The 19,609-nt window shown below is 52.7% G+C and overlaps 2 protein-coding genes across 2 annotated transcripts; both read left to right on the top strand.

The window, feature by feature from the left end:
• The first annotated feature begins 1,235 nt into the window (after positions 1 to 1,235).
• Positions 1,236 to 13,020, top strand: LMAN1L (lectin, mannose binding 1 like). Its single transcript, XM_079124556.1, is given in 19 exon segments — positions 1,236 to 1,753; positions 1,759 to 1,813; positions 4,067 to 4,101; positions 4,103 to 4,138; positions 4,140 to 4,223; positions 4,336 to 4,448; positions 4,534 to 4,596; positions 5,979 to 6,069; positions 6,455 to 6,575; positions 7,685 to 7,740; positions 8,307 to 8,345; positions 8,347 to 8,379; positions 8,381 to 8,441; positions 8,741 to 8,892; positions 9,920 to 9,987; positions 10,818 to 10,863; positions 10,866 to 10,943; positions 11,564 to 11,691; positions 12,771 to 13,020. Coding segments are annotated over 19 exon segments (1,620 nt in total). The 5' UTR covers positions 1,236 to 1,633; the 3' UTR covers positions 13,012 to 13,020.
• Positions 13,021 to 13,981: 961 nt separating this feature from the next.
• CPLX3 (complexin 3) lies at positions 13,982 to 17,804 on the top strand (the record flags this gene model as incomplete). Its single annotated transcript, XM_079125988.1, is given in 7 exon segments — positions 13,982 to 13,994; positions 13,997 to 14,040; positions 14,042 to 14,145; positions 15,337 to 15,353; positions 15,356 to 15,405; positions 15,407 to 15,424; positions 17,424 to 17,804. Coding segments are annotated over 7 exon segments (471 nt in total). The 3' UTR covers positions 17,649 to 17,804.
• Positions 17,805 to 19,609: the final 1,805 nt, after the last annotated feature.

Genomic DNA, 19,609 nt, shown 5'->3' on the forward strand with positions numbered 1-19,609 from the left:
TGTGTTGTCTACACTCCATCTGCTCTTCTCAGATTCTGGAATATCTTGGAGCAAATCACACATTATATGAATCCATTCATAAACCTTTAGTATGTTTCTCTGAAAGATAAAATACTTTTTTTTTAGTGCCGGGAACTGAACCCAGGGCCTCGTGCATGCTAAGCAAGTGCTCTACCACTGAGCTAAGCCCCAGCCCTTTTCATTTTTCTTTTTATATTGAGATAGGATCTAAGTTGCCCAGGTCGACTCTCTGGACTCCTTTTGCCTCAGCCTCCTAAGAAGCTGGGATTATAGGTGTGCACCACAAGGTCTGGCTGAGACATATGATATTTAAAAAACATAAGCACAGCCCACTACAGTGATGCATGCCTGTAATCTCAGCAACTCAGGAATCCGGGGCAGGAGGATCACAAATTCAAAGCAGCAACTTAGCAAGGTCCTGTCTCAAAAAATAAAAAATAAAAATGGCTGGAGATATGGCTCAGTAGTTAAGTACCCCTTGGTTCAATCCCCAGTAACGTTAAAAAAAAAAAAAAAAAAAAAGCACAATATTTCTCCAAAATTTAGTGATAATTGCTTAATAATCAAACTTCCATTGTCCAAATTTTCTCAATTGTTTCGTGTTTTGTTTTGTTTTTTTCCATTTGGTAGATTAAAATTAGGCTTCAAACAAGGTCTATCTATACATTGCATTTATTTACTCAGTCTCTGAAGACTCCCTTTTTTTTTTTTACCTTTATATTATTTATTTATTTATATACGGTGCTGAGAATCAAACCCAGTGCCTCACACATGCCAGACAAGTGCTCTACCACTGAGCCACAACCCCAGCCCTGAAGACTTCCTTTCTTTGTTCATGTAATTGTCGAAGACACCAGGGTGTTGGGCAGGGTGAGTTTTCAGAAATTCAGGAGAGGGCTGAGCAGCGCAGCTAAAGGGGAGGCTGAGGAGGAGTGTGGGAAGGTGATGGATGGATGGCCAGAGAGTCAAGGACATCCATGTGCAATTAAATAGGCAGGATGCAGGTTCGACACAGTGGCCCATACCTGTAATCCCAACAGCTCAGGAGTCGGAGGCAGGAAGATGAGTTCAAAGCCAGCCTCAGCAAAAGAGAGGCACTAGGCAACTCAGTGAGACCCTGTCTCTAAATAAAATACAAAATAGAGCTGGAGATGTGGCTCAGTGATGGAGTGCCCCTAAGTTCAATCCCCCGTATGCCCCCCCCCCAAAAAAAAAGAGGGCAGGATGCAGAGGATGGTCCTGCCCCAACAGGGAGGACAGGACAGGCTGCTGAAAGGTGGGGCTTGTCCTCATGCATCCCTGAGCAACCCTTTCCACCAGCTGCTGGGGCTGAAGGAAGGTGAAAATATGGTCCCAGCCAAGGGACGCAGGGGCAGAGCTCAGGTTGGCGAGAGGTCAGCTGCCTTTCCACAGGCTGGAGGTGAAGGAGGGCTGGGACCTGAGATCAGGCTTAGAAGGAACAGGATGTCTCTGTTGGGGAGGGAGGAAGAAGACAGTGCCAAAACCCAGGTCCTGGCCAGTCCCCAGCTCCACCCTACCTGGCCTTGGTCCAGGAGCCCCTCCCTGGCCTCCCAGCCATCATCCACTCGGCACCCGGACACTGGCTCCCTTCATGATGCTGAGGGTCCATGATTCAGATCGTTTGCTCTACCTTCTCCTGTTCCTGCTCCTAGTCCTCCACAGCTCTGAGGGGAGCCAGCCCCCTTGGCGCAGGTTTGAGTACAAGCTCAGCTTCAAGGCCCAAGGCTGGCATTGCCTGGGGTTGGAATCCCCTTCTGGAGCCATCATGGAGGTGAGGAAGAGGTGGGGAGCAGCCACACCCGGGATCCCTGGGAGTGCTGAAGAGCTGGAACTAGGTGGGGAGTGAGTCTGCCAATGCCTCTGTCCAGGGTGGGGCCAGGCTGGGGCCAGGCTGGGGTAGACAGTGCCGGGACCCCAGACCCCTCCCGGGCTAGTTTCCTGCTCTACCTGCCGTAATTCTAATCCCTACCCACCAGCCTGTTTCTCCTCTTTGTCGTCTCTACTGTATGCTACTCTCTTGTCTCTTCTAGACCCCTCATCTTCCTTTGCCTCTTGGAACTGTAAAACACACACACACACACACATTACACACAACACACATGTGCGCGCACACCTCATACTCTTAAGTCCAAGACACAGAGAAACAAAGCACCTCGGACCAGCACAAGCTTATTCTGTCTAGGATTCATCCTGCTGGGTCATGACTGTCCACAAGAACTGGGGGGCTACCTGGGGGACACATCTTCATGTCCAACTGTTTTGCCAGAGCAAGCACCAGCCCTTCCTCGTATATGTGTTGGGGATGGAAGCAAACCTGAGAACATCTTACCCCACAGGTCTGTATGTAGGGCCTTCCAAACCCAGGACTGTAACAAAGAGTCTGCTTTCTACCTGATTTTGTTCTCAAAAAGGTTTGTGATGACCAAGAACTATAAATAAAAATGAGCTTAATTTAGGAATAAGTAAGAAAGACACAGGCAGGAAATAAGTTTAGGAATGTGGCTTGTTTCCAAAACATACAAAAAGATCTGTTTAGCCATAGATTTAGTTCAGAGTTTCCTGGCAGGCAAAGCAAAGACAGCAAGCAGATGGCTATGTATTTCTGTCTATGAGATGTAAGTTCTGGAAAATGGCACAATTGCTGACTGAGGCCCTTCAAGATGATAAAGCCTGCTGGTAGGGTCTTTGTTCCAGTCTTCCTCACAGAGGCATAAGAGGTAAACAAAGGAGCGGGCTCTTTGTCTCAGCACCAAGCCAGGCCCTACCTCAGGGTCAGGATGGTAGGGTTGGTACAATGCTCTCTGCTCTGGGTCTTGCCAAGTCTGGGGTGACAAGATTATGTAAGGGAACAGAGGCACATTTTCTGAGATCACCCAGTAATATGCTTGTGGCTGCTTCATTCATTCATTCACCTTTTATGGAACTCCCACTCCACACTCCTCCATGTTCAGCCCAATCAGGCTCAAGGAGCCCATGGTCTAGGGCAAGGTCCACAGACACTCCACAGAAGGCTGAGCACGTAAGTATAATAGATAGCAGACAACCCTTGTCTCCTCCAAGTCACTTCGAGGCAGCGGCAGCTTCCAGGGACCCTGGGACTTGCAGCCTTGAGGTGTCTGCGCTCCCTGCCCCCCTCCCTGGCCTTTGCAGAACAAAAGGCTGGATTAGCAGCCCTTGGAAAGTCCTGGCAGGGTTTGGGCCTTGGGCCAGGTTCCAGGCTGGCAGGCAGAGGGTGGGGGAGCCCGCTGGAGCGGGACCTCTGACTTCCCTTCCCCCTAGTTTTTACCAAGTCTGCCTCAGTTTCTCTCCTTTTTGCCCTCTCCTGTCCTATAGGTCCCCACAAGCCCCAGGGACGATTCTCACACTAGCTCCATCCTGCTCCCACCCTCACTGTCCTGAGGGCCAGCACCCCACCTCTACCCACCCCTCCTGCTTTCAAGTCTTCCTCATCTTGGAAGGAACCAGGTCTCCCCCACCACACACTGAAGACCATTCAGCCACACTGGAGTGTCCTCTGAGCTTCCACAGTCTACCATCCTGAGGCTCTCGTGGCTACTCTCTCACAAGGTGCTGTCCCGTGCTCTGTGGTTTCAGGCTGTCCCCCTGATCTCACAAGTCCTTCATTTCCTCATCTAACAACACAAATCTCTCTCATGGTGGTAAATCTTGTACTTTGAAGTCAGATCAAACAATTCTAATCTGCTTAGTTCCTTAACTTTTCTGAGCCTCAGTTTTCTCATCTGTGTAATGGGGTCTCATGAAAACAGATGACACAGGCTCGCAGTGAGGCTGAAGTAAGAACACAGGCAGTTTTCCCACCCTGGTCACCATCCCCTCCTTCTGTGCTGGGTTGTGGTTCCCCCTTCTTCATTTGGCTCCGCATTGGTCCAATGGGCCCCTGATTTAATGGCAGGTCGTGGTGTGACCTCCTTCTCCTCCCAGGGCCTGGCTCCAGTCAATAATATAGAAAGCTGGGGGATGAGACAGTAGCAGGCCCAGGCCCTTGAGCTTCCCTGCTCCACAGACACCATCCTGGGCCTGGAGGAAGTGCGGCTAGTTGCCATCCATGCGGAACCAGAATGGCGCCGTGTGGAGCAAGACTTTCTGTCCTCTTCCCTGCTTGGGAAGTGGAGATGCAGATGAGGGTGACTGGGCCGGGCCACCGGGGAGCCCAGGGCATGGTGAGTAGCTACCACCCAGGCCTAATGGAGGGGCGAAATGGGGAGAAGTAATGAGTCCTGGGGGTTCCAGTGTCCTTCAGAGACCCTGAGCTGAGGGTCTGGGGACCTGCAGGCTGTATGGTATACCCAGGACAGGGGCCAAGTTGGCTCTGTCTTTGGGGGACTGGCATCATGGGATGGCATTGGGATCTTCTTTGACTCCTCGGCCGAGGATTCCCATGGTGAGTAACCATCTCCTGCCTGCCCATGCCCTCACCCTCCTTCCTTGTACCCGCGGCTCAGGCTGATTGTCACCTCCCATGCAGAACAGCCCTGCCATCCGTGTTCTGGCCAGCATGGGGACGTCCCTTATGAGCCACTTGGGTAAGAGGCTGTAGGGACTAACCTGCCCCCACCCCTGGGCTGGGAGAAGCTCAGCCATCACCCACACGGTCCTCCTGTGCCCCCTGCCCCAGGCAGCCCCACTCCCCAGAGCTGCCACCATGCTGACTCTCACTCAACCCATGGCTGCGTCCTGAGACTCCTCCCACAGGGTCTCAGCTGTGCCTTCAGTGGTTCCAGAACCAGAGTACTTGCTCTTCCTGGGAACTGCCCCACAGAGTTCTCAAGTCATTCGACCCAATAATCCCAGGTGAAATCCCTAGCCGCCAACCCCCTTGATAAGTGGGGACTGTTAGGTAAGGACACAGAGGCCCAGAGAGGTGAAATGACTTATTGAGGTCACACAGCTGTGTGCAGAGCTAAGACTGGAGTACTGACTGGCCCACGGAGGGTCCACACCCTTCCCTGCACCAGCTGAGTCTTCCCTTTCTCCCCGATGACGTGGCCCGCTGGCCTCTGTGGCCCAGCTGCCTCCTCAGTGGCTGGGCCGGTTTGTCGGTGTCTCTCAGCAAACATCCCTCAGCTCATAACAATTAGAATAATTGCTTACATTTATGGAGCTGAGCTTACTGTACGCCAGGCAGAGTGCCCAAGCACTTGACATTCATTCTTAGTTACCCTCATACCATTGTTATGAGGTACTTGCAGGAACGCCAGGGTATGGGGAGGTGAGGGTAACTTGCCCAAGGTCACACAGCTAGGAGTGCAGACCCAGGGAGCTGCTCTGGGTGCTCCTTTCTCCCCAGCTCTGTGCTGCTTCCCTCTCCTGTGAAGGTGACAACGACATGCTCTGGTATGAGCTGCCCACAGTGTCCTGTGCACACCGTGTGCCCAGAGAAACTCAGGGCTCATCACTCTTCTCCTAACTCCCCAAAGCCTGTTGTGTCACCTCTGTGGAAAGGTGAGCTGGTATATTGTCCTTGGTCATTAGGACATGCCCCGTGCTATCTGTCCTGCTTGGTCCAAGCCTTTGTAGAAGAGAGGGGGAAAAAGCATCCCCAGAGTCATGGGACAATGGATGAGGTAATGGGTTTGGGGGGACAGAGGTCAGAAACCCACAGTTGGTCCAAGCCTCTGGTCCTCTGGAGAAGGGCCACAGGGAGGCCCCTGACTCCTTCCGTAAACTCCAAGCCCCAACATTCTGCCAGGTGGAGCCTGCTTTCCTATCCCTCTTCTTCTCCTAAGGAGGCAGAGTACAGCAAGGGGAGACTCAAGCTAGACAACAAGGACATGCCTCCTACCAGCTCACCCACTGGGGAGGGGTGGAGTCAACACCAGACCTTGGCAGAAATGACTACTGGAGTGCCCTCGTTGGCTGGGCCTAGGGTCTTATGTGGCCTGGCTAGATTCCAGCTCCCACAGGGATGGAGTCAGCCACCGGGTACTGGGCGCCTGTCACCGGGACTTCCGGAACCGGCCATATCCCATCAGAACACGGATCACCTCCTGGGGGCAGAGGACTTGCGTGTGAGTCACCCTCCTGCTTACAGGGGTCCTTTGCTGGCCAGATTACAGGGCTCCAAGTTAGAGTTGCTGTGTGGGGGTACCCATGGCTCCAACAGATGCATGTCTGTGATAACACACAGGGTCTCTGCCACTCATGTGGGGTTCCTGGCACATCCCATGTGGGATCCTCCACCCATTTATAGAATCCTAACAGTTGCCAGAGAACAAGCACATAAGTGTTCACATGAAACCAGAGTGCAGGTCACCTTCATGTTATTTAGATCCCAAGCCCTGTGGCTGTCTACCCTCCTTCAGGACCCAGGGGAGCCAGAGTCAGAGGTGGGGATGATCCCCTACTGCTGAGTCAGGGGACTGGAGGAAGCTCATGCCCTCATGCCCTTCAGGTATCCTTGAGCACTGGACTCACTCCCAGTGACCCAGATGAAGTCTGCATTGATGTGGGGTCTGTGCCGTTGGTCCCTGGAGGTTTCTTTGGGGTTTCTGCAGCCACCAGCACCCTGGCAGGTGAGGACCCCACTGGGCAAGGTGAGAGCAGAGGGATAGGTCATTTTCTGTGTGTAGTGCTGGGGTCGAACCCAGGGCCTTGCCAGTGCTAGGGACATGCCTCTACCATGGAGCCCCAGCCCCTGTCACAGGGTCCGGGACTGTGTGTGATGAATCATCCTTAGCATTACCTTCTAAAGAGCTGTGTGGGGTCAACCACTTCCTCACCATGTGACCTCGGCAAGTAACGAGCCCTCTCTGGGCCTCCATTACCATCTGGAGAAGGTCACATCTGCCTTGCAGGGTTACTGAAACTCTCAAATGGGATAAAACATGAGAAGCTCTTATTCCAGTATTGTGCCCACCCCCACCGTGCAATGGTGCAGGTAAAAGGAGTATAGCTACAGGGGACATTTAGGGAAATAGAGCAGAGGGATGTGATGCAATGGGGAGTCCATGAGGGGTCTGTGGCTGGAAAGCAGGCTGCAATTAGAGCATGGGAGTCCTTGAATGGCAGGACTCTGGTCTTCATTTTATTATTTTGGTACAGGGAATGAACCAGGGGCACTTAACCCCTGAGCCACATCCCCAGTCCTTTTTGAATTTTATTTAGACAGGGTTTTGCTAAGTTGCTTAGGGTCTTGCTAAATTGCTGGACTGGCCTTGATCACATGATCCTCCTGCCTTAGCCTCCTGAGACACCAGGAGGACCCAGCAGGACTTTGGTCTTTAGAGTGGGCACTGGGGAGCCCTGGAAGGTTTCTGAGGAGGACAGTGATGTGGTCAGAGCCCATGCTGGGAAAGCAGCCTCTGCAAGGCTGCTGCTGCCAAAAGCTCTGGGATCTGAGGGTGTCCCTTGGTCTGCTGCCATGGCTCCAGCCCAGGATGCTTTGTGATTGTCCAGTATTCCCACTCACAGGGGCCCAGCTATGCGCGGTTCACCACCTCACAGCCCATCTGCTTGTCTGACCCTCACACCTTTTTTATGAAGTGAGCAAGACAAAGCTTGCCCAGTCACCCGGATCTCTTGCCTCCCTGGGATGTAACGGAGCCTGGGGGCAGAGTGAGGCCTGAATGAGCAGGCTGCTGGCGGAGGGATTTTATGTCACCTTCATCTATCCCTCTTCCAGATGACCATGATGTCCTGTCATTTCTGACTTTCAGCCTGAGCGAGCCGGGTCCAGAGGTGATATCAGCCCTGGCCTGCCTCTGAGAGGCAGCCCAGGGACCCTCCCCTCCCCAGATGCTTCTGCCCATGTCATGGTGCCCTTAGACTCGCAATTTCAGCACTTATCCTCACCTGTTCTCTGAGTTCACTTGGGACAGGCCTTGAGCTGGGCAGTGCTGGGGGGTCTCCTGTCCTCCAGGCCTCCCAGGCTGGTGGGTGGGGATAAGGTGTGATATGAGAGCTCAGGGTGATCTGTGCTGGCTTTCAAAAGGCACCAGGGCCGTGGGAGCACAAGGAGGGGTGTGAGCTAGCCAGGGGGTCAGGGAAGGCCGCCTGGAGGAGACGAGCTTGAAGGAGCTGTGGGTACACAGGCCTGAGGTTGCAGCAGCGAGGGCAGGAGGTGGAAGCAGAGCTCAGAGGGCTGGAAACTGCAGGGCCTGATGGCTGAGCGAAGAACCCCCCCAGGCTGGGGCGAATATTTGGTTAAGGAGGGAAGCTGGGCTCATGGGGGTCCTGTGGGAAGGCTCCCCTCACTTTTGGATCTCCCGTAGGTTCGGGGTGTAATCTCTTGTTTTCCTCCTCAGGTTCCCGCTCAGCCCTTCCTGGAGATGGAGCAGCTCCGCCCTGGCAAGGCAGCTGGAAGAGCTGCAGGCCATGGCTGGCCCTGGGCACCAGGGTGGACATAATACCACAGCCAAACTCAAAAGCCCAGGAAGAGGGTAGGGATCCACGTGACGTGAGCAGGTGGGGGCAGTGGCCCATTTGAGTGTCAGGATCCTATGTCCTTAGAACCCAGGAATCCTTTAACCAAAGGGGAAAAGGAGGTCTGAGGAAGCCATAGCTAAGCTGAACCTGGGCCCATGTGTCCTATCCTAACCCCACCACCCAGACATACTCCTCCAAGGGAGAGTCTTGGAGGCATCAGGCACATCCTTTGATGCTCTTCAAGAAGTTCCCCCTAGGTAGGGTCCTTTCCCCACCCCAATGGCTACCCACCCAGCTCTGCCCTTATCCTCAGGAGAAAGGCTCTTTGACCCAGAGGAGACACTGGGCAGACACAGCCAGCTCCTACAGGACCTCCAGGCTCTCTCTGAGCAGTTGGCCCAGGCTAAGATGCAATGGAAGAAGCAGCTGGGGTCCCTAGGCCAGGCCAGGCCTGATGGAGGCTGGGTGAGTGGCCCCTTGGGCATCCCCAGTCTCCACCTGTGGAGACTCCAACTGAAAGAGGAAAAGAGCTACAGTCGGGAGGGCTGGGGTTAAAGACGGCAGGTCACAGGATGGGGCAGGCAACATGCACTGGGACATCTCTACACAAGCAAAAGCCTATAAAGCCACAGAGCTGGGGCTGGGGACAGGAGATTTCCAGGAATTGGTTCGGGGTCTATAGACCAATGACAGAAATAGACTAGGTGATAATTAGCATGTAGCTTCACAGTGACTTGCCTGGGGCTTGATTAATGCTCAGTTGCATGGGAACCCTCCTTTCACCTTCACTGTCCCTCCTGGTTCCTCCCCCAGGGGAGTCATACTCCAAGGCACTGCCCAGCCTGGGGGACCTGAGAGCTAAACCCAGTCGGCGGCATTAGATGCAGAGAAGAGGAGGCCAGCAGCACTTTCAGGCTTTGCTGCGTTATGAAGGCTCAAGATTTTAATCTTCTGTCCTCAAGCCACAACAGCTTAGGCTGGGTTGCTGGAGTGGGACAGAGGGAGGGGGTCCACACTCTAAGGCCAGTCCCCTCTGATCCTACCTCCAGTTCCTGGACCTTCCTGAAAGACTCTGTTCACCCCCAAGAAGGGCAGCCACCTCTCCTGGTCACTCTGCAGGACAGGGACCCAAGCACTGGATGTTAGCCGCACTGGCCCCCAGCTTAGGTCATACCCTGGGATAAGGGTGGGAAGAGAGGACTGGGCTAAACTTTAGAGAGGAAGAACCATTTTTAGAAATGGAAGGAGCTTGAGAAAGTCCAGGGATGACCCTATTGGAGGAAACAAGCACCTTGAGGGAGAAGGGGTTTGAGATCAGGAGGGAAGACTTCAGAAGCCCCAGGTGGACAGCAGTCAGGTAACCCCAAATGAGCCCTGGTAAACTGGTAAGGCCTCTGGAAGGAGGAGAGCTGCAGTATCCCTGGGGAAGGTGGGCTTTGAGGGGAGGACAGTTGTGTCCTGGACCCTAGATAAGAGGCTGGCCCTCCGGCAGGACTCTGCCAAGATCAGCACCCTGCTCTATGGACAGAAGACTTTGCTCCAGGCCCTGCAAGAGATGAGGTAAGGGACAGAGTGAGGAGGAGCTGGAAGGAGGGAAGAGAAGCCCCTCTACCAACTTTGCAGTTCCTCTCTGGGCCCTTCCTTCCTTTCATTACTTTCTGAATACCCAGCACAGAGTTTGGCAATGAGAGGGGCTGGAGGTGAAGTTAGGTTTGCTGAATCGACCTCAATTTAATTGAATGAAGTTTCAAGTTTTGAAATCCTAGTTAAAAACAACTATCCTGGGAGAAGCCCATCATGAAGGACACCCATGAGACATTCCCACCCCTGGAGAGTTAGTAATATGAGCTTTCCTCCAGTGAGAGTTTATGGAAGGAACAAAGGTTCTGATGGATATTCTGGAGGGAGAACAGCTAAGATCAGGCCCTGAGTTCATTTTTGCCCCCCTCTGCCCCTCCCCAGCATCCTGTCTGGGGCACTCAGGCCTGTGGAGATACCCATATACTCCTAAAAGTGGGGAGACCACCTGGATGCCATGGATGCTCTATCTAAGCCTGCTTCCTTCACCCCACATCCAGAGTACCTGGGGTGGTACAAGAAAGAGGGAGAGAACTAAATTCCCTGGGGTCTGGAGGTGAAAGGAGAAGCCCAAGGAGCCTCAGGTTAAGAAAGATGGCTTTTGGGAGATCTTGTCTGAGCGAGAACTACCTCAGATCTAGGGAAAAGGTTTGGAGTGAAAAGACCAGCCCCCAAGAAGACCCCTATGAATGGGGCCTATTCCCCCACCCAGGCACTGCCCTGAGAATTATGGAAATAATTAGGAAACTTGGGTACAACCAGAAGGGGTAATTCATCATCTCCCTGGTTTCTACTCCACACATACACACCAGGAATGCAGCTGCCCACATGGCCTCAGGAGCCCAGGTCTTCTATCTGGCCCATGGGCACCCAAACATCATTTCTTAGAGCTGGACCAGATCTTGAGCCTTCTGCATAAGAGCCTTCGGGACTCAGTGGTAAAGGAGAAGTAAGTGGGTAGCATGGGGGCCCCAGGCCTGAGGTCTAGTCTCTGTCACCCTTCTTCCAACACTTCTCCAGTCCCAGGTGTATCCTGCCTCTGACCTCCCTCCCAGGAGGGCATGCATACAGGCATGTGGGGATACCAATTTCATCTCCCAAACCCTCTCTGCTTCTGGGGAGTCCCACAGACTCTCAGCACCAGCAGAGCCCTGGAGACCCCCTAGTCCAACCTCCTCAACCACCAGAAGGGAAATGGGGCTGTGCCCAAGATCATTCTGAGTTTAATGGTAGAGGCTCTCTTCGCTGTGCCCCTGTCCCTTCTTGCTCTTTCCCTTGTCCTCACTCTCACCTTGTCCACTTCTTCTATCTGGTCTCTTAAGCCTTTGGCCTTCTGATGACCTCAGGGTCCAGGTCTTCCCAGGTTTTCCCATAGATGGAGCCATCAGAGAAGGGGTGGGGGAGGAACTCGCATACTGCCCCCCTCCAGATTCCTGGATGAGAGCCAGTATGCCCCAAACCTGGGGAGATAAACAGGGCTCAAGTACAGCAGATTCCAGGTACCCTCCCTCCTTCTGGGTTAGAAGCTGATCTAGGACCTCAGACTTTCCCCTTTCAGAAAGCAGCAGTCAAGCCCTCTCGCCCACCTCGCTGGTGCCCAGGATCCTCCACGTGTCTGCGGCCCGGCATCTTCCTGTTCTTTCTCCTTATCCAGACTGTTGGCTTTTTCTGCTATGTGAATCTCAGGTGGGTCTTTCCACGAGCAGCACTTCCACCCGACCCTGCATCACTTGGTTCTGGGTTACATCTATTCAATTTGCAAGAGGGGTACTAAGGCCCAGAGGGGATGGCACAGTCCTCCAGATGGCAAGGACAGAACACATGCTCAACTCCATTCTTTTCACCAGGCACAGACCACCTGCTCAATCCCCAGCCCCATCTGGTCCTGCCCTCATAGAGTTCATGCTAGAGTGAGAAACTGATAAGCAACCAGTAGTCAACACCCTATATGATTGGTGCTATAAATGGCAGGAAGCTCAGGAACTACAGGAAGTGCAGGAGAAAGCACTTGACAGAGCTTGAGGAGAACAGGGATTTGGCCTGGAAAGGACATTTGATAAGGGTCATCAAAGTGACTAGGAGTTGACTAGTGACTAGGTGGGGATGTCACTACTTCTGCTTGGTGGGTATTTGCTGAACGAATGAGCACCATTTAGAGATGTGGATATGCTGAGGGCCTCAGGAAGGGGACTGATGGTCCTTGCTGGGGGAATGACAAGACAAGAATTAGTGTGGGCTGGGATGGTCCTGGAGGAAGAATGAAGTGTGTTGAGCTTTAAAAAGCACAAAATGGAAGTGATCACAAATTTCCTGGTTTACAGGAGGGCAGTGGTAGCAATAAACTATCCAGACGGTCCTTAAATGCCAAGGGGAAATGTGCACTTTATGTGACATGCTAAGGGAGCCATAGAAGATCTCAGAGCAAGAAAGGCTGTAGTGTAGTGAGTTTAGGAAGGCAATTGTGAATCTTGGTTTCAAAAGCCCAGAAAGGGCTGGGTGCAGTGGTGCACACCTGTAATGCACACAACTAGGGAGGCTGAAGCAGAAGGATTGCAAGTTCAAAGCCAGCCTCAGCAACTTAGCAAAGCCCTAATAACTTAGCAAGACTCTGTATCAAACTAAAAAAGAAATAAAGCAAACAAACGAACAAACAAACAAACAAACAAAAAAAACATAATAAAGGGTTGGGGATGTGCTCAATCACTGGTCAAAAAAAAAAAAATCCTATTAGGGAAAGAGCCAAGTAAACCATCTTCTCTCTGCAGCAGGCAGGAGCTGGACAAGAGGCTTCAGGAGTGTTTGTCCACAGGCAACTTTCCTTTGGGTGCTGTACCACACATCCCTAGGGTGCTGGGAACTCTGAGGAGGCAGCCCCTCTCCCCAGCATGCATGCCTGACCCCACTTCAAAGTCACTTCTCTCTAGGAAGCAGGTGGCATCTGGGGGTAGGGAGAGGTCTTGGCCAGGATCCTCTTCTCTGGATGCCCAGCTATCGCCCACACCTTAACTTTTGGTGAGCCCCACCTTATTAAAGGTGACTTCCCTCCCCTGCATGTGTTGATATGCTCCTTTATCTCTAATTTCTCTGATGGCTTCTACTCCTTGAGAAGGTAACCTGACATGGGCTCCAAGCAAGCAAGCAAGCAAGCAAGCAGCAAGCAAGTCCAAGGGCTCAACCACCCAAAGACCTCCCTACAGTCCTTCCCTCTGGACCAGGGAATAGAGAGGGCGTAACAACTGCGTATAATTCTGTCCCCAGATTCACCCAGAACAAGGAGCGGTGTCTCCCAGTTGTCCCTCCTGGCCCAGCCTGCCAGCATTACCAAACAACTCTCTCCCTCTCCAATCCCCCCGCAGCTCTGGGGACAGCAGGGCAGGCACGTGACAGAGGACCTCTGAGAGGGGAACTCATGGATCCATAACTGGGATTCCTGCTCACGCTCTGGTGTCTCCCTCCCTTTCCAGTCCAAGCTCGGGGTCAGCAGGTTGTGCGGTTGGGGGGTTGGGGGAAGAAAAATGGGGTGGGGTTTTGCTGCTTGCAGGCTGCTTGGATCTCCCAGCTGAAATCCTGACTATCAGTGACCCAGGAGGGAGTAAGTTGGAGGAGGTTAGGAAACAGGATACATATCAGCGCAACCCCTCTCCGGGGAGAAGCGACCCCATCACCGCAGGCCCTAATCCTCTATCAGCAGTGGCCAGCAGAGCTTGGCGTTGAAGGAGGCACGTGGGAGAGGCGGGAGTGAGGAGCGGGCACGTGGTCCAGCCTTCTCAGCCCCGTGCATGCCCCCCGCCCCCCGTGAGGAGTGGGTTTGGGAGGTAGGGGCGGGCCCGGGCGGGGGCGGGCGACAGGCGGCGCAAAGCGTGGGGCGAGGGCTAGCGGCGAGAGCTGTCCGCGGGACCTGGTGCTGAAGTAAGCGCGGACGCGCCAGAGCCCGGTGCGTGGTACTAGACGCCTGGTGCCCCAGCCCGCGAAGACCATGGCGTTCATGGTGAGACCATGGTGGGTGGCCAGCTGAAGAACCTCACCGGGAGCCTGGGGGGGCGGCGAGGACAAGGGGGACGGGGACAAGTCGGCAGCGGAAGCGCAGGGCATGAGCCGAGAGGAGTACGAGGAGTATCAGAAGCAACTGGTGGAAGAGAAGTGAGTGGGATCCCTTCCTGGTTCCAACGACCCCCACACATTCACACAGCTACTGAGCCCACCCCTGGGGCAACCTGGGGGCCCAACTCCCCTCCCCTTCCTTCCTAAAATGTGGTAAGAGGCTGGGAGGTGCCTTCTAGGTTGCTCCCACAACCCACCGCTTCTCAAACCAGGACCCTGCTCCAGCTTTGTACTCTGACCCAGCGGGTGTAGGGGGAGGGGTGATCGATGCCTGGGACAGGGAGGCAGGGTGCACGTGCATTTCTGACGAAGCAAATAATCCCTTAAATCCGATCTGGTCCTAGCCGCCTGTGTCTTCCAACTGGGGCCCTTTGAGCCAGAAGCTCTGAGAAAAGCAGCACGCCAGAGGTGGTGGTGGGGGTGCTGAGAATCATGCAGACAGATTCTGAAATGGGAGCACTCCTAGTATTGAGGTGACTACCGTGTTCCAGCAGTCCTGGGACACAGAGGACCGGGGTTGGAGTTAGGGTCTGGACTCAGGCTGCTTGGGTTCAGATCCTGGCTTGATTCTCATTAGCTAGGTAACTTTAGGCAAGTTACTTAACCTTTCTATGCCTCTTTTCCCTCTTCTGGAAAATGGGAATGGTCGTCATAACGCATGCTTTATATCTTCATGCCGATTAAATGACTTAATGCATGTAAACCCAGAGCCCGGCACGTGGAAAATCTTCATTAAATGTTACTGTTATTTCACTTAATCCTGATAGTGTTGTGAGTTGCAATGTCTCATCCCCATTTTACAGAAGAGAAAGGCAAGTAACTTACCTAAAGACATACCTAAAGTGGTAATAGAGCCACAACGGAAACTAAAATCTATTCTTAATATTTTCCCCTCTCACGACACAGTTCCTCAGGGAGGGAAAGATAGGCATGAATCAGAGACCTCAAGGCACATATATTAGGGTCTGCATAGAGGGGTAGACAGACTGACACCAACGCCCTCACAACTCTTTTCAGCGGCGGGTGCGGAGACGGTAGAGGCACAATGATGGGGAGAAGAAGCAAAGACCAATCTAGTAGGGCCAGGTCAGAGAACCCTAGGTACGCACAGATGAGCGGAAGAGACCAATGCAGATTGCTGCCAGTACTGTTGAGACCTCTTGGACCCTCGCTCGCAGACCCCGCCCCTTCTTTCAGTCCTTGCGTTGACTCCACCCGGTGCCCTGGCAGGATGGAGCGGGACGCGCAGTCACGCAGAGGAAGGCCGAGCGGGCCACGCTGCGGAGTCACTTTCGAGAACAAGTACCGTCTGCCCAAGGTAGGAGAGCTCAGGCTGTAAGGCTGGGCCGGAACCCTGAGCTCTAGGCGCAGAACTCCTTCATCTCTCTGGGCGCCAGAGGCTCTCAGCCCGTGAGACTCACAGGGTGCTTGGTTGAATCTTTCCTTCTCATTCATTTGTTCATTCACTCACCTCACGGGCAACCATCACTGCCAACAGTGAGGGTTGGTATTTAGGGAAAGCCCAATCCTCCAGAGGACTGACAGGTTTGTGTCCCCAACCCTCACCCCAATCAGGCCTGACCCCTGAAGGCACACGGGAGACAGAAAGTAGATTTTACCACAGGAGTGAGGCTCTTAGACCTTCTGAATACAGGCGGAGGGCAGGCTGGAGGAGAGAAGGCTGTGACTGTGTGTAAGAAGGTACCATGTTCTCACGAAATCACCTTCAGTAATGCTGCTAAGGGGCTGGGGAGATAGCTCAGTCGGTAGAGTGCTTTGCTTTGTAAGCACAAGGCCCTGGGTTTGATCCCCAGCACCCAATAAATAAGTAAATAAATAAATAATGCTGCTAAGTAGCTATCACCCCCACATCTACAAATAAGGAAACTGAGTCTCAGAGAGATTAAAGGATTTAGCTGAGGTCATATAGTCAGTGAGAGATGGGGCTCAAGCCTATGAACACTGAGTCTGTGCTCACTTCAGGCCATAAGGCTGTTTTTCTGGGCATGGAGTCTGCCTGCAGAAAGCAAAGTACCTCCTTGGCTGACCAAGCAGCCAAGATGTATTTCTCAGGAAGTCTCCTGTGCTCCTGTAAGCACTGCAGCACCAAATACACATGCAAGTATGTTACTTCTGTAACTAAGAAGGGAACAGAGGCATAAGCCACTCCCAGGATATTACCCTAGTGTGCCTGGAACTGAGCTAGACTGAGGGGGAAATAGAGGTAAAGTGCTATACCACTTCTGACCTTGATCTTCCACTTGAATTGAAATATCAGTGAACATTACCTTCACTCATTCAACAAATGTTTACTGAGCCCCTGGCTGCCTCTGACTTCCCACAGGGCACTAGGCTTTTGGAAGTCTCTCAAAGGGAAAACCCATCCAAAAAGCCTGCCTGGCCGCAAACCCAGCTAGGAATGGAGTCATTACTCAAATATTTGCATGGAGCATATAAGACACACAACTCCTGCCATCAGGGAACTCTGAGTCTACTAGAAGAGGCAAGACTAGGATATGACCAAGTAGGATACAAGGTCCCAATGCCTCCCACAGGGACAAAGAAGTGCACTAGCCATGGGCAGGTGCTGTGAAAAGACAGCATAGATGTTGGAATCAGTGACATAGATTTGAGTCTAGTTCCCCTGTTTCCTAGTTGTGTGACCTTGGGCAAGTTACTTACTTAAATTATCTGAACCTCTATTTCCTATTTGTAAAGTGGTGACAGTAGTAACTACCTCCTAGACGATTTATTATTGTGAGAATTAAAAGTACCCAGCTCAACATTAGCCATATAAGAGGAGCTGATAAATGGAATCCATCACTATTATTGGTTATGTCCTTTTGGTGTAGTTAACAATAGTCGTTATGTGACAGTTGATTTTAATAGTGTGACTTCTAGGCATTTTTTCTCTTTACTCACTATGCTAGTCCTTCAGAGTCTCAGAGTGAAGTAAAGCAGTACAAAAGCACAAGCCCTCCAGGCCCATGCATCAAGTGCTTGACCCTCAGATGTTGTGGGTAGGGGTGGAACTCACTGGAACATGGGGCTCAAGAATCTAAGGGCCTGAGCCGGGTGCGATGGTGCACATCCGTAATCCCAGTGGCATCGAAGGCTGAGGCAGGAGTATCACAAGTTCAAAATCAGCCTGTGCAACTTAGTGAGACCCTGTCTCAAAAAAAAAAAAAAAAAAAAAAAAAAAGTTGGGGCTGAGGTTATGGCTCAGGGGCTGGAACCCAGTCTAGGTTTCTTTCCTGCCACTTCAACTCTGAGTCCTCACAGACCTCTATCTCAACCCCAAACTCTCTTCCCTTCAGAACGAGACAGATGAGAGCCAGATACAGATGGCAGGTGGAGATGTGGAGCTACCCCGGGAGCTGGCCAAGATGATTGAGGAGGACACAGAAGAGGAAGAGGAGAAGGCCTCAGTCCTTGGGCAGCTGTCCAGCCTCCCGGGCTTGGACCTCGGCTCACTCAAGGACAAGGCCCAGACCACACTGGGAGACCTCAAGCAATCAGCTGAGAAGTGCTATATCATGTGACCTGTTCCCCTGGGGTTGTCCATTGGGATGGCCAGAGGGCTGGGTCCACATGAGTGTTATGAGTGTGTCTCAGTTTCCAGGGACCTATACCCCATTTGGGGCTTTATTTCCCTTCCCCTAACCTAGCCTCAGAACCCTTCTCTTTCACACCCTAAGCCTGACTTCTGGTGTTTCCCTTCCCACTGGGAACAAAGTTTCCATTCCTTATCCTATTCTTTAGGACCCATGTCCCTACTCAGCCTGGGGAGGCCTCCCAAGATTATAGAAATAGGTCCATCCCTCTTTGGGTATGGCTCCAAATTCCTGCACACAGGAGCATTCACAAAGGGACACAAAGACCCTGGCATGTGGGCCACAGATAACCCTGGCACACAAAGACACACATCCCCTGGGTTCCAAGCCCCACTAGCCACCAACCCTCAGATGCTCTCAGAGGGGGCTGTAGGAGATACTCTTAGCAGACAGGAGGCCTGCATTCCAGTCTCCACCTTTATTGTCCTTGAAGACCATTGCTCTTTCAGAGCCTATTTCATCATCTGGAAAATGGGAACAGACTGAATGATTCCTAAGATTCTTTTTGGCTTGGCATCCCTGGCCACTCGGAGCTGAGCCCACACCCCTCCTTGGGCAGGGCAGCAGCTGCAGTCACAGTCTCAAGCAGCTGCCACTGTGGGCTCTGGGAGCTGAGCAATGCTGGGTGAGGGGCGAAGTGCCAAGGATGGAGCTGGCATTGAACAGTAGCCCAGGCAGCTCCAGGCCTTCTCTGGGCCCTGGGCCCAGCCAAATTCTGTCCTGTTCCTGTAGAACTCTCTCTGGATTCTATAGCTGGAATCTCCTCTCCTAGCTCAGTGAAAAATAAAATTTCAAATGTCGTGGTTATCTTCCCACTTCTTAATGACCTTGAGTCCTGGAGCTCATAGCCCCAAGCCTGCCCTGGAGGGACATCCTCTACCTCTTTCCTGAAGTAGCATAGGAGGGAGGACAAATCCAGTGCCAGGAGTGGAAGGGTCTTCTGAGTGGAAGGGAACTGCTCCAGCGCCAGCCCCTATGAGATATTCTAGCTCTACCCTTTCGGGGCCATGCGGGAGAGTGGGATCTGCACTGACCAAGTAGCCAGTCTAGCCTGGGGCCAGATGAAGAGGCCTGGGCTCTGGGCTTTGAGGCGGATGTGATGGCCAGATGGATGGGGATATATGTGGGGAGGTGGGGACCTTCAGGGCATTACCTGGGTCCACAGGAACTGCCACAACTCAACCACCACTGTCTGCGGCACCTGTGCCTACTATCCCCTCCCCCGCTAAGAGATGGAGGATGTAACAGAAAGAAGCAGGGAACCTATGCTCCAGCTTGACTAGAATGTGGCTTTCAGCAGGTTCCCTTCCTCTCTTAGCCTGTTTGCCCCTGTAAAATGAAAAATGCCACCACCCCCAAATAACAATAGCACATGTTTCAAAGGGTGACTTCTTTTCTTCAGGGATATTGGGGATCAAATGCCAGACCTAAGGCATAGTAGGCACTGAGTACACCTCCAGCTTCAAAGGGTGACCATTTGTAAAGCCCTTGACACATAATAGGCCATATCAATAAGTGGTAATTGTTTAAAAACAGGAGTGGGGTGGGACACGAGGTCATGTGACACTGTGTAGTCTGGCACCCTCCTAAGGTGGCCTGAGGTGAGGCAGAAAGCTGGTCCTATTCCAGAGCTTGGTGTATTCAGAAGAGCCTGTGTCTAGGCAGCGAAGAATGTTTTTGAATTTTTAAAACAATGAAAAAATGAAGAGCCCAAATGTCATCCTGCTCACCTGTGGTGCCCAGGGTGGGTGGAGCAGAGTGTCCTGGAGACTCCTGGAGCAAACCAGTCACCCTGAGTCATCTGTGGAAGGAAGTGCTGCAGGCGACCCAGGGTACCCCTCCACCCCACAGGCTCAGGCCCCACTGTAGGAAGGCCTTCTGAGGGGTGG

The sequence above is a fragment of the Sciurus vulgaris genome, assembly GCF_902686455.1.
Source record: "Sciurus vulgaris genome assembly, chromosome: 2".
NCBI classification, from domain to species: domain Eukaryota; kingdom Metazoa; phylum Chordata; class Mammalia; order Rodentia; family Sciuridae; genus Sciurus; species Sciurus vulgaris.